The 12985-nt window shown below is 43.2% G+C and overlaps 1 protein-coding gene across 1 annotated transcript in view; it reads right to left on the minus strand.

The window, feature by feature from the left end:
* Positions 1-2782: 2782 nt before the first annotated feature.
* Positions 2783-12985, minus strand: part of LOC147679751 (uncharacterized) — a 165278-nt gene continuing 155075 nt past the window's right edge. Inside the window, exon 3 of the mRNA XM_086943314.1 lies at positions 2783-3732. Within this exon, the coding sequence (XP_086799440.1) occupies positions 3593-3732 (140 nt within the window). The 3' untranslated portion in view covers positions 2783-3592. The remainder of the gene's footprint in view (positions 3733-12985) is intronic.

Below are 12985 nucleotides of genomic sequence, written 5' to 3' on the forward strand. Positions count from 1 at the left end.
CCTATTTGAAAAACTAAAATAGATTTTAAAAAGTGTGAGAGGATCAAAATTTAGGACCAAGATGCGTCAGAATTTTGGGGGGTAATATATAACATATATCTATCTGCTAAAGCAGACATATGTGCCCTATCCTGATGTGAATGTTATTAAGGAGAGACACATGCCCGCATAGCATCGAGAGGCCTTTCTTGTGAAGGGGTAGAGGAAGAGAGCATGGTGCTTTCTTGCTGTAGTAATAGAGTTGTGTTTTTAAAGCAATTAGGTTTTCAACAAAGTGAAGAACTAGAGGAAAAGTTTCCTGTGGTAGATCTAAGGTGAAGAACTAGAGGAAAAGTTTCCTGTGGTAGATCTAAGGTGAAGTAATGGTCGAAGATGGGCAGCTGTCTAGTACAGTCCTGCTATAGCCTTTACCCTGGTAAGGCCCCAGCCCATGTTGCCAGCGTTTTCATTCTCTAGATTTTTTCTGATGAAGAAGAAAAATGAATACAGAAAACATGGACTTCATGTTCGAAGTTGGTAAGCAGTTTGTTTATGGAAGAAGCTCTGGTTGTCTGTGGGCTTCATTTGGGCGTGGCTTTGCAGGTACGTCAGAGAAGTGGAACTTAATTCTTTGTTTTAAAAAGATCAGTGGAAAACTTCAACGGCTCCATTGCGAATTGAACAGAAAATGGGGCAGTAACACTAGATTGAGTAGTATTGTTACGGGGTGGTAGAACCACCTAGTAACAATACTGTACATTACATGTATGAATTCTGCAATGGTGAATAACATGCAGGAATAAACATTTTCCTGCTGCATTTTCCCCCAATTCCAGACCCCGCTGTTAGCAGGCGGAATTTGTGACTAAAAAACACATGTGGAAATACTAGGAGCGATATCACCAGGTGTGGTTATACTACCCTGTAACAGCACAGTTGGCGGCACTTGTAATCTCAGCTGGCAGTAATACCAATGACAACTACAAGATCGACTCTATCTACCAAAAAATTGCTCAATCTATTAATTTGGTCGATACTAGTGATCCCTCTCCATGCCCTCAGCTCGAGACTGTTGATTCTGGCCCTACTAAACTATCCTGCATTCCTGAGATCAGTTTGGACAATGTCAATTCACTGATTGGCACCATTAAATCAGGTTGCCCGGCGGACCTCGTTCCTGCCCGAGTGATGCATCTCATAGGGAACGTTCTTAGTCCCACTATTCAGACCCTGATTAACCGCTCGTTATCTGAAGGCTTAGTTCCACTAGAGTGGAAAAATGCCCTGGTCAAGCCTATAAGGAAAAACACCTCTGTTCCTTGGTCTGACATGTCCAATTTGAGGCCCATCTCCCTCTTGCCGTTTGTCGGCAAACTGATGGAGAAACATGTCAACTTTCACCTCTCCAGTTTCATTGAGCTGACCGGTTGCCTGGACCATTCCCAATCTGGGTTCAGGCCAAAGTATAGTACCGAGACTTCTCTCCTTTCGGTCACGGATACTATACGTATGTCCTTGGACAGGGGTCTGTCTGTGGTGTTGGTGCTGTTGGACTTGTCCGCAGCATTCGACACCATATCACACACCATTCTTCTAAGAAGACTAGAGGAGATCGGCCTAGAAAAATCAGCCCTGGCGTGGTTCACTAGCTTCCTTACAGAACGTACCCAGCAGGTGAACATGGGCACCTTCAGTTCCAATCCTTCTAAAGTCACTAGAGGAGTCCCGCAGGGCTCCTGTCTTAGCCCTACGCTTTTTAATGTTTATGTTGCCTCTTTGGCTAATATTATGAGGTCGTACGGGTTTGTACCCATTTCATACGCAGACGACACTCAGTTGTTGTTTACCTTTAAGACCTTCACTCCTGAGGTAAGGCAGGCCTTCTCGAGTGGCATGACGGCGGTCGCCAGTTGGATGGCTAACAACTTTCTCCAGTGTAATGTGGGAAAGTCAGAAGTCATGTTGTTCGGGGAAGCTAAAATCTTGTGGACCCCTGACTGGTGGCCTACTAGTTTGGGAGAGGCCCCCTCCCCTAAACAGGTGGTGAAAAATCTGGGGGTCCGCCTTGACCACGACCTCACACTTGCACATCACGTCAACGTCACGGTGGGGTCTTGCTTCCATGTCATCAGCCTCCTTCGGAAGGTGTTTCCTCTCCTCCCCGACAGCTCGAGGAAGACCTTGGTTCAGGCCCTCGTGTTGAGTCGCCTGGACTACTGTAACGGTCTTCTCCTAGCGGCCAATGAAGGCGTATTAAACAAGCTCCAAGTGGTACAGAACACCGCAGCACGCCTGGTGACAAATGCCCCCCCCCAGAACTCCATCCCGGCCCCTTCTTAAACTGCTCCACTGGCTGCCCATCCGGAAACGGGTGGAATTTAAGACCTGCTGTGTGGTGCACAAAAGTCTGCATGATCTAGGGCCGTCCTATCTAGCTGAAAAATGTGTCCATCATTGCCCCTCACGCAACCTGCGCTCTAGTAACCAGCTGTTACTGGAGATTCCCCGTTTCAGCAAGACCAGACAGGGAGGACGTGCCCTCTCTGTTATGGGTCCACGTCTATGGAACAGCCTTCCCTTCTCCCTTAGGCAGTGTACCAGCCACTCAATCTTCAGGAAGAGTCTTAAGACCACTCTGTTTCAGCACTAGAGCCTCCCTCTCCTTGCACTCTCAGACAGCACTGCGCGGAGATACACCTTCGGGTGTGATTCCGGCGCGTTACAAAACCATAAATAAATAAATAAACAATGAGATAATAGCGCCATGCCCCGAATCACACAAATAACAGAGATTAAAGCTTAATAAAACTTTACATCAAATTTTGGTTTTATTACCTCATTGAACCGTTTTAAACTCTAAATATAAAGTACAAGAAATAATGTTGTTTAGATAAATTCAAATTAGATTGTTTAAAGCATCTCGCCCAGCCCATTTGTGCTTTCTTTTAATGTGTTAACTCAAAGTTACTCTAACAGATTAGGATATTTTGTACCTCCAAACAGAAAAACATATACATACAATATGCACTAAGTGAGGTTTATTAACCAAATGTTTAGTAACACATTTTAAAAAAATGCATTCATTTACTAAATTGTCCAAATAAATAAAATATAAATAAAAGGTCCCTCTGTAACTTGTTACACTTTTTAAAAAAATGCAATTTACACACATATAACTCACATTAACTTTACATGGTGCTTCACAGAAAATGTCCAGCTGACTTCAAAACAACACAGTGATTAATCCGTGTGTTCTGCTTAACAGTTTTGAACTTTAAATACTATATTTGATCTAACATTTAAATGCTCTGCTCTCGGTCTCCGCTTCTGTGGCCACAGGAAATACTGCTATGGTCATTTCTAAATTAAAGTAACAAGTACATTAAGAATCAAAGCCAAACTGAATTTGCGTTATTGCCTCATAGAAATTATACAACGTTTTCCAATGTTTTTCTCAATCGTAATGTCAAATGTATGTGCTGTATTGAATTGACCAGCAGCTCAGGCAGCAGAAAAATATAAAAATAGTGATTTGAAAAATATATTTGTGATTGCAAGTATCCTGACACTATTTGTGCGACACAGTGTATGTGCAGAGTTTTCCAGAGTTCCTCTAGAGCTTTGTTTCGAATTCATCATGGTTTACTTCCAGCTCTTTCTTGTGCATTTCATTTTCGATTATGTACACGGAGCATGTTCTTTCAAGGGCCTTCTTCCTCCACATGGAACGCAAGAACTGGTAAGTAAGAGAACCTGAAAAAAGAAGACCAGAGCACGTTCAAAGTCTCACCTGAAGTTCAGATTAAAAGAAAGAATCAAAAATATTTTTTTTTAAATATCCGTTTTATTCTCCCATTTCATTCCAACCATTTGCGATAATTGGTAAATATTTCATATGGAATCTGATATTCGTGTTTTTTCTAGATCTGCGCCACTTCAGTTAAAAAAAAAAAACACTTCTATGAAGCTGGCAACAGGTGTCCACCTGAAACCTTCATTGGAAAAGTGGATGAGAAAGAAAAGCAGGCCCAGCTCTGGGAGTTATCAGTCATGAGAGAAACACACTTTGCTCTATGATTTGCAGACGCCACAGTGATGAATGGATTACTTGATGTGCCGTGTTGCCCCTGAGAATGGGCTGTATGTACTAGTAACAAATACAGGCATGATTAGCCGTTTGAGCTTTGAGTGTTTGCTTTGCAGGCCTATACATTCTGTAAAGTTCTTGGGATGAGCTGGAAGACGGTTTCGGAATGTGAATGAAATGGCGTTTAACATATATTCCAAAAACGATGTAAATACTTTATTCGGCTTAGTTAACACCACAACATTACACACGATAATTCATCTAAAAATGATACACAAGTAACCAGTTCCTCATTTAACACGTGCAATAGTGCCATAAATTATTTCTGATTCAAAGTGCACTCGGAAAAAAATATTCTAAAGAGAGCATCAGAGGAAAGCTGTTGTAAAAGGGCAGGCAGCATTTTCTCATATTTAAAGTTCTTGATATCAGTCTAATTTCCTAGGAGCCAAATAAAATTTACAAAAAACATAAAATGAAGAGTGTACTAGGCAGACTGTCACAGATAGAAGGAGGTTACGCGTAACAGAAACCACACTTGGAAAAATACACTAAAAAATTAACGGTATTAAGTCGAAAACGGGTTAAATAAAATCCATGTTGGGCATTTACCACGAAAAAGGATAAGGGACCACAAAACAGAAGTCAATGATTGCGAATGGGCTCTAACTGAAGTTTTGCAATGCTCACTTTTATCCTTTGCTAACAAGCATAGTAAATGCATTAGGTTTCACCTATGTGATTAATAATACGCAGTTTTTTGTTGCACGTTGCACCTTGTTGAGTAGTTGTACAATATAAGTTACATAAAGTCTGTTAACCCCTTGCATGCGGCCGCGATTCTTTGCCTGTGCGGCAAAATCGCGAGTGGGCGGGTTTATGACGGCCCCCAGCCGTCATCAGCACACGAGCGCCGTAGTGCATGACGGATGGGGGCCGTCATCAGCATGCAAGGGGTTAAAGTGTTTATGACTTGTGTATGTACAAAAGGCAACATATTGTACTGTTACTAGTGGTGTAGTGCAGGTAAGTAATACCAGTTTGAAAAATGAAATGAAAGAGGGAAAAAATAGAATGAATTGATGTAATAACAATATTATGTGTGGAGTTTCAACAACTTTTGGGCATGGTGCCACTGCACCGCTGCACAATTCAAATCATGCCCCTAGTGCCTGCAAGATAACTGCATTTATGACTGCCTGTTTAGTAGTAAAATATAGCAATATTTGATGTAGTTATGACTACTTTTGGCCCTGGTGCCACTGCATCTGCTGCACCATTGAAATCATGACCCTAGTGCCTGCAAGGTAACTGCACTGGTGACTGCCTGTTTGGTAGTTAAATATAGTATTATTTGGCGTTTAGAGGCGTTCTGACAACTGTTGACCCCGGTGTCACTGCACATGCTGCACATTCAAATCATGACCCTGTAGTCTGCAAGGTAACTGCATATGTAACTATCGCTTTAGTAGTAGCATAAAGCAATATTAGGTGTTTAGTGGGGTGTCTAGAGATGTTGGTCCTGTTGCCACGGCACCTGCTGCACCATTCAAATCATGACCCTTTGCCTGCTAGATAAATGCACTTGTGACTGTCTTGTTTAGTAGTAACATTTAGCAATAATCTGGGTTTAGTGGGGTCCCTGGAGCATTTGGCCCCAGTACCACTGCACCTACGGCACCATTCAAATTAACTGTAAGGTAACTGCAATTGTGACAGCCTGTTTAGCAGTCAAATATAGCACTTTTAGGTGTTTAGAGGAGTTCTGATAAGGTTTGGGCCCAGTGCTACTACACCTGCTGCACCATTTAAATCACGACCCTGTTATCTGCAAGATAACTAAACTTGTATCTGCCGGTTTAGGAATAAAATATAGCAATATTAGGTGTTTAGTGTTGTGTCTCGAGCTTTTGAAACCCGTGCCACTGGACCTGCGGCACTATTGTAATCAAAATCATGACCCTAGTGCTTGCTAGATAACTGCATTTATGACAGCCTGTTTAGTTGTAAACTATAGCAATATTAGATGTTTAGAGGAGTTCTGAGAACTTTTGGGCCCAGTACCACTGCAACTGCTGCACCATTCAAATAATGACCATGTTGCCTGGAAGATAACTGCAGTTGTGACTGCCTATTTAGTATTAAAATATAGCAATTTTTGGTGCTTAGTAGAGTTATGAAAACGGTCGGCCCTGGTGCCACTACACCTGCTGCACAATTTAAATCAAGCCTATTTTAACTCCAGGGTAACTGCAATTGTGACTCGTGTATAGTAGTAACATATTGCAATATTAGGTGTTTAGAGGAGCCTGTTTAGTTGTAAAATATAGCAATATTAGGTGTTTAGAGGAGTTCTGAGAACTTTTGGGCCCAGCGCCACTGCAACTGCTGCACCATTCAAATAATGACCATGTTGCCTGCAAGATATCGGCAGTTGTGACTGGTGTATAGTAGTAAAATATAGCAATATTAGGTGTTTAGAGGAGTTCTAACAACTTTTAGGCCTGCTGCAACTGCACCCGCTGCACCATTCAAATTATGACCCTATTGTCTGGAAGTAACTGCATTTGAGACTGCATTTTTAGTAGTAAAATATAGCAATATTAGGTGTTTAGTGGGGTGCCAAGAGCTTTTGGTCCTATTGTCACTGCACCTGCTGCACCATTCAAATCATGATAACTGCACTTGTGACAGCCTGTTTAGTTTCAAATGTTAGCAATAATCTAGGTTTAGTGGGGTCCCTGGAGCTTTTGGCCCTGGTGCCTCTGCTCCTGCTGCACCATTCAAACTCAAGTCCCTTTTAACTGCAAGGTAACTGCAAGTGTGGATGCCTGTTTAGTAATCAAATATAGCAATATTATGTGTTTAGAGGAGTTCTGCCAACTTTTGGGCCCGGTGCTACAACTCTTGCTGCACCGCTCAAACCATGACCCTGTTGTCTGCAAGGTAACAGCACTTGTGGATGCCTGTTTAGTAGTAAAATATAGCATAGGTCTTGTATATTAACTTTATTTTTAACGTGCAATATTTATTACAACATTTAAATTTGATCATAATGTCCTAATAGATTAAGTTGAAAAAATCAACTTGATAATGCCTACAAAGTGCAAAGCAAGGCAAGAAAACGTTATAAGGCTAAAGCATCTGCTTTACAAAACTAAGTAATAACAAGCATTGGAAATGCAATAGGTCTTGGATTTATTTGAGTTGGAGCTAATGGCATTGTAAATGGCAATGTCTTCTAGCCATGTCTTATGGAGTGTATGCATGTGGTGTGTAGTGGAATTATGTGGGTTGGATTGGAATTGTAGCAATGGTGGCATGATGCGCTTTAGATGAATATGCTTAAAAGTAAAGTGCACCATACTGTGATTGCTACAATAGTTAATTGTGGATGCGTTAAAAAATGATGTGTGCACTGATGGCTGGTGGTGTGTGTACCTGTAGAAATTGTGCACTGATGGCTGGTGGTGTGTGTGCCTGGTGGAAGTGTGCACTGCCGGCTGGAGGTGTGTGTGCCTGGTGGAAGCGTCCACTCACGGCTGGTGGTGTATGTGCCTGGTGAAAGAGTGCACTGACGGCTGGTGGTGTGTGTGTGTTTGGTGAAAGCGTGCACTGATGTCTGGTGATGTGTGCCTGGTGGAAGCCTGCACTGACGGCTTGTGGTGTTTGTGCCCAGTGAAAGCGTGCACTGACAACTGGTGGTGTTTGTGCCCAGTGAAAGCGTGCATTGACGGTGTGGTTGTGTGTGTGGTGGTGAGTGTCTGGTGGTGGTGTGTGTGTGTGGTCTTATGTGTGTGGTCTTATGTGTTTGGTCTTATGTGTGTATTGTTATGTGTGTGCTGTTATGTGCGTGTGTGTGATGGACTTAGTTCGAGTTTTCGTACCCTGCACACTCACACAATGTTCACCCTGCACACTCACACACTGCTCACCCTGCTCACTCACACGCTGTTCACCCTGCACACTCACACAATGTTCACCCTGCACACTCCCACACTGCTCCCCCTACACACACTGCTCACCCTACAAACTCTCACACTGCTCACCCTGCACACTCACACACTGCTCACCCTACACACTCACACAATGTTCATCCTGCACTCACACAATGTTCACCCTGCACACTCACACAATGTTCACCCTGCACACTCACACAATGTTCACCCTGCACGCTCACACAATGTTCACCCTGCACGCTCACACTGTTAACCCTCCACACTTATACACTGCTCACCCTGCATGCTCACACACTGCTCACCCTGCCCGCTCACACACTGCTCACCCTACACACTCACACACTGCTCACCCTATGTAATGTGAAAAGACCTAGCTCTGCCCTTTGACCTGTGTTGTAATCGTACAGTAGGTTGTGAGTAGTTGCGCTTGATTGGGGCGTCTGCTGCTCCCCTCACAGAGGGCCGGCTGCCTCCATAAAGCTCCCAAGACACGTGTTCAGCTGTTCTTTGTTTTAGCACCTGTGTGTCAGTGCACCATGTAAGTCCACAAGCATATCCTGCTCTCTCTGGAACACTCAAATTGCTGAGTCTCTCTCACTCTGCTGTCACTCTCACTCTGCTGTCACTCCCACTCTGCTGTTGCTCTCACTCTGCTGTCTCTCATGCTGTCACTCTCACTCTGCTGTCTCATGCTGTCACTCTCACTCTGCTGTCACTCTCACGTCACTCACTCTGCTGTCACTCTCACTCTGCTATCACTCACTTTGCTGTGTCACTCTCACTCTGTTGTCTCTCATGCTGTCACTCTCACTCTGCTGTCTCTCATGCTGTCACTCTGCTGTCTCTCACACATGTTCCATACCAAACCGCTTGTGATGTCACAGCGACTGACATACTTTGCAGAATCATGTGTACAATTAGGAGACACTGAGGAATAAGAGCTAAGGTCATTGAGAGAATACCTTTCAAAGGTATTTTATAAGGTATCAGTGAGAGTAAGAAACTGAGGTCATTAAAGGAATGTCAGTAGGAGGCTTGTCTCACAAACGAGCATTTTACAGCATTTAAGAAATCATTTGTGTACAGCAGAACGATGTAAGCAACAAGAGGTTGAGTGATTTGAGACACTAAAGCGCTGATGTAATACTACTCAAACATGGCGTATAACCTTCAGTCCTGCCTGCACTTGACATTTGTCTTCTGATTCCCACACTTTGCACCCTGTTTGCCGATGCTGGCACCCTCATTAACCTGGCTCCATCTTGTAACTGAGCCCCCAACATCCTAGGCAGCCATGTCTTTTGAAACCTTTGTACAGTGCTGTGGGCCTACTACTGAGGCATCACTCATGGAAAGGAATACTGGGTAACTACTTTATTCAGTACTCAAAGCTCACCTTTTATGCATCGATCAGTCACCTGCCCAGTTATTTATCAATGTACTGAATATTTCGTAGATGATGTACTCTGCTCGTTGTTTGGTTCACTGTGACTGAGAGTCTGTTATGAAAACATGAGACACAGAACATGAGCTTTACATGTGTCTTAACCTTCAGCACATAACTAGAACGAGTTATGGCAAAACGAAGCGTACTTCTGAGTAATCTGGAGTTGGTAGGAGTAGCATTTATATTTACTGGTGCATGGTTTGTGAATATGTTTCTCTCCTGTGTCAGCTGTCAGTGCACTGGTCTGTCTGAGACTTCTGATCTCTTACATGCTAGTCTGTTGCCTCCGCATGAAGTGCGTCCTCATTAGTTTACTCTTGGGGTGAACTTTTAACCCACCCCTTGCACCCCGGGAGCCAACCACAGAGTGAGTAGTGATGCTCTGACAGGTGAATGTTGTACCTTTCTGCTGGATCTGCACTCTTTAAGGAAGGCCTGATTGAATAATAAAGCATTGCGTCATTTTGCCGGAATGCTAAACTTTTCCATTTAAAGGGCTACGCAGGGTATATTTAGGTTGTATCAGTGAGCGGCTGATTAGTATGAAACGTTTGCTAATTGCAGGTGCGTCACATGAGTGGTAATTTGAAAACCTAGTACGCACACCACTTGCCACTGAAAGTCCTTATTTAAGGGACTAGTCAGCACTTTGAATTTGGAAATCGAATGCCTTTAATTGCTTTCGTGGCTTATGAGCTACTGACTGATATCTTATGTGTTACTGAACGTTTTACAAGCAGATTACATCATATTTTAAAATAATCTCCAGTGCACTCCTTCAGACAATGTGCAGCGCTCCGGTGCTTAAAAGGGTTTTGCGCTTTGTAGCTTTTGAGGTAAGAGAGGACAAAATTGCACCGGGTTTTGTGCTTGTTGAACTAAAGAGAAAGAAAACTAAACTCTAATGACTAAACTAACACTAAAATTATATTGATATATTCTAGTATTTTATTGTTTTTTATATCAACTTTTTTATAGAAAATATTTTTTGTCTTATTATAACTTAGTGCATACAAAAAATCATTACATATGACACAATATTTGTGAATGATAACAAATAGTCCAATTAATTTATAAAATACAGAAGTGCATTCCCATTTCAACGCGTTTCGGCGTGAGCCTTCTTCAGGAAGTCTGTATTCATGCACAATTTTATTAACTTCAATTGGACTGCGATCCTTAATTTTTTCAAATATGGAAGTAACCAAGGATATGGTACATGTAGGTTTAAGTTCACTGGTAAAGGGCCTGTCTTGTTCCAGTAGGTAACGAACACACGAAAATGGGAAATGTAAATGGAAACCAATGGCGACGCCCAGTCGAATTTACTTATTCAAACATGATGTTCCAACTCAACTGGAGGTTCTGTTGCAATTATAGGTGACTTGAATTTGTCAATGTTGTCAAATGTACTCCACTTTTGTGGTAGAGATATGGAGACATAGAGCGGGCGTCTGGCTGCAATTCCCTGATTTGCGCTTTGTAGCTCCTTAAAACAAATACCTTACTTCAGTGTGTTTCCGGAACATTAGTGAGTGTGTTTATCGGAGGTTTACCATGATTTAAGCACTTCAATGTTTGACAACAGTGCAACTGAGAAGTAGGGAAATAAAGTGATTTTCTGGAATAACACAGGTCGGATACGTAAAAGAACCTAGAGGTAGAACGTTCATTCCTCTGTCCAATTGAGCTGACAACAAAAACAAGAGACAAAATACAATGCATTTATTTGTTTGTGGTGTAAATTTCTCCATGGAAGCTGTATAAAAGTGAACGCTGAGCCGACGGGGGGGAGGTAAAGTGAAAGCACGCGATGCGGAAAGCGGAGACATGGAGAAGAGGCGCTGACAGGGAAAGCTTCGCCTTGAAATGGATCCAAAAAACATAAAAGAAGCTCGAGAGTGGTGCGCGCACGCCACTGCAAGCATATGTCTTCAATTGAAGATATATGGCCTATGGTGCGCGTAACAGACACCAATAGGCCATGGGCGGAGCTACGTGACCGCCCATGGCCTATTGCGTGTTCTGTTTTAAAAGTACACGCACGCAAAGGCCAATGAAAATGGACCTGGGAAATAACATGCCCGAGCTGCGTGGAATTCCTAGGTCCATTTTCAAAACCCCATGAAAAGGACTCTGGCTACGCCACACTGCTTCCGCAATGTACGCTAGGCCCGAGATCTAAAAAGCAAGAATTGCAGAATACTGTTAGAAGCTGTCTGCCTTTTCCATGGGAAGAGATCTGATCTTGACAGTGAATGGGGCTTAAACAGTGTGAACAGCTTTAGAAGTATCGTAAATGCATGCAGAGAGGGTAAGTTAACAAAAAAAAGTTCCACACAAATGAACACAGTACTTTGGCTATGGGAACTGATAAGAGCCCCCAATTAAGACATATTAAATACAAGAGATTTTACAAGCACAGCTTAAGCCCTGTGCAGGCAAAAAATAAAATAAGGGCTTTTCAGAAGCTTTGGTATAGGCAATGATATGCCCAGAGGTGGGTCCCTTGCTCACTTTGCCACTGGAATCAAGATAGCCTGGCTGATAAGGGTTATGAACCCGAAAACGGTCCCAGGATGCTTGTTTCTGATTTGCATATGGCCATGTCTGAACTGGGTTGGTGGAGTGAGCTAAAGAATGATGATGAATTAGACCCAGATCAGTTGACTGAGGGTGAGTTTTGATTTGCTCAAATGCTCCATCCATCATCCCCTTTGGTATTGCTTTGTTCGCCCTAAGTTGGCAGGGTATGCCCAGCCGTGGGTCTCTTGCTCACTTTGCCACTGGATTCAAGATAGCCTGGCTGATGCGGATTATGAAGCCGAAACTGATCCCAGGATGCTTGTTTCCGGTCCAGGGAAGGCATGGCTTGGCAGTTCGGCACTGGACCATTCCCATGAGGCACAGGGTCAGACTGATTTGTATATGGCCATGTCTGAACCGGGGTGTTGGAGTGAGCTAAAGAATGATGATGGATTAAACCGAGATCAGTTGACTGGGGGTGAGTGTTTGATTTGCTCAAACGCTCCGTCCATCATCCCATTTGGTATCGCTTTGTTCACGCTGAGTTGCCAGGGTATGCCGAGACGTGGGTCCCTTGCTCCCTTTGCCACTGGATTCAAGATAGCCTGGCTGATGAGGTTTATGACCCAAAACCGGCCCCAGGATACTAGTTTCCGGTCCAGGGAAGACGTGGCTTGGCAGTTCGGCGCTGGACTGTTCCCATGAGGCACAGGGTCAGACTGATTTGCATATTGCCAGGTCTGAACTGGGGCGGTGTTGTGAGCTAAAGAATGATGATGGATTAAATCCAAATCAGTTGACTGGGGGCGAGTGTTTGATTTGCTGAAACGTTCTGTCCATCATCCCCTTTGGTATCGCTTAGAATTTATATCAGCAGCCCTATAAAGCGAGTAAAAGCTGGAGTCAAAGAATGTCAGACCACATGGCAGGACATGTAATTCTCAATATTTCTATACGTGAGTCAGTCATTCTCTTCCGTGGTGCAAA

The sequence above is a fragment of the Lissotriton vulgaris genome, chromosome 11 (assembly GCF_964263255.1).
Source record: "Lissotriton vulgaris chromosome 11, aLisVul1.2, whole genome shotgun sequence".
NCBI classification, from domain to species: Eukaryota; Metazoa; Chordata; class Amphibia; order Caudata; family Salamandridae; genus Lissotriton; species Lissotriton vulgaris.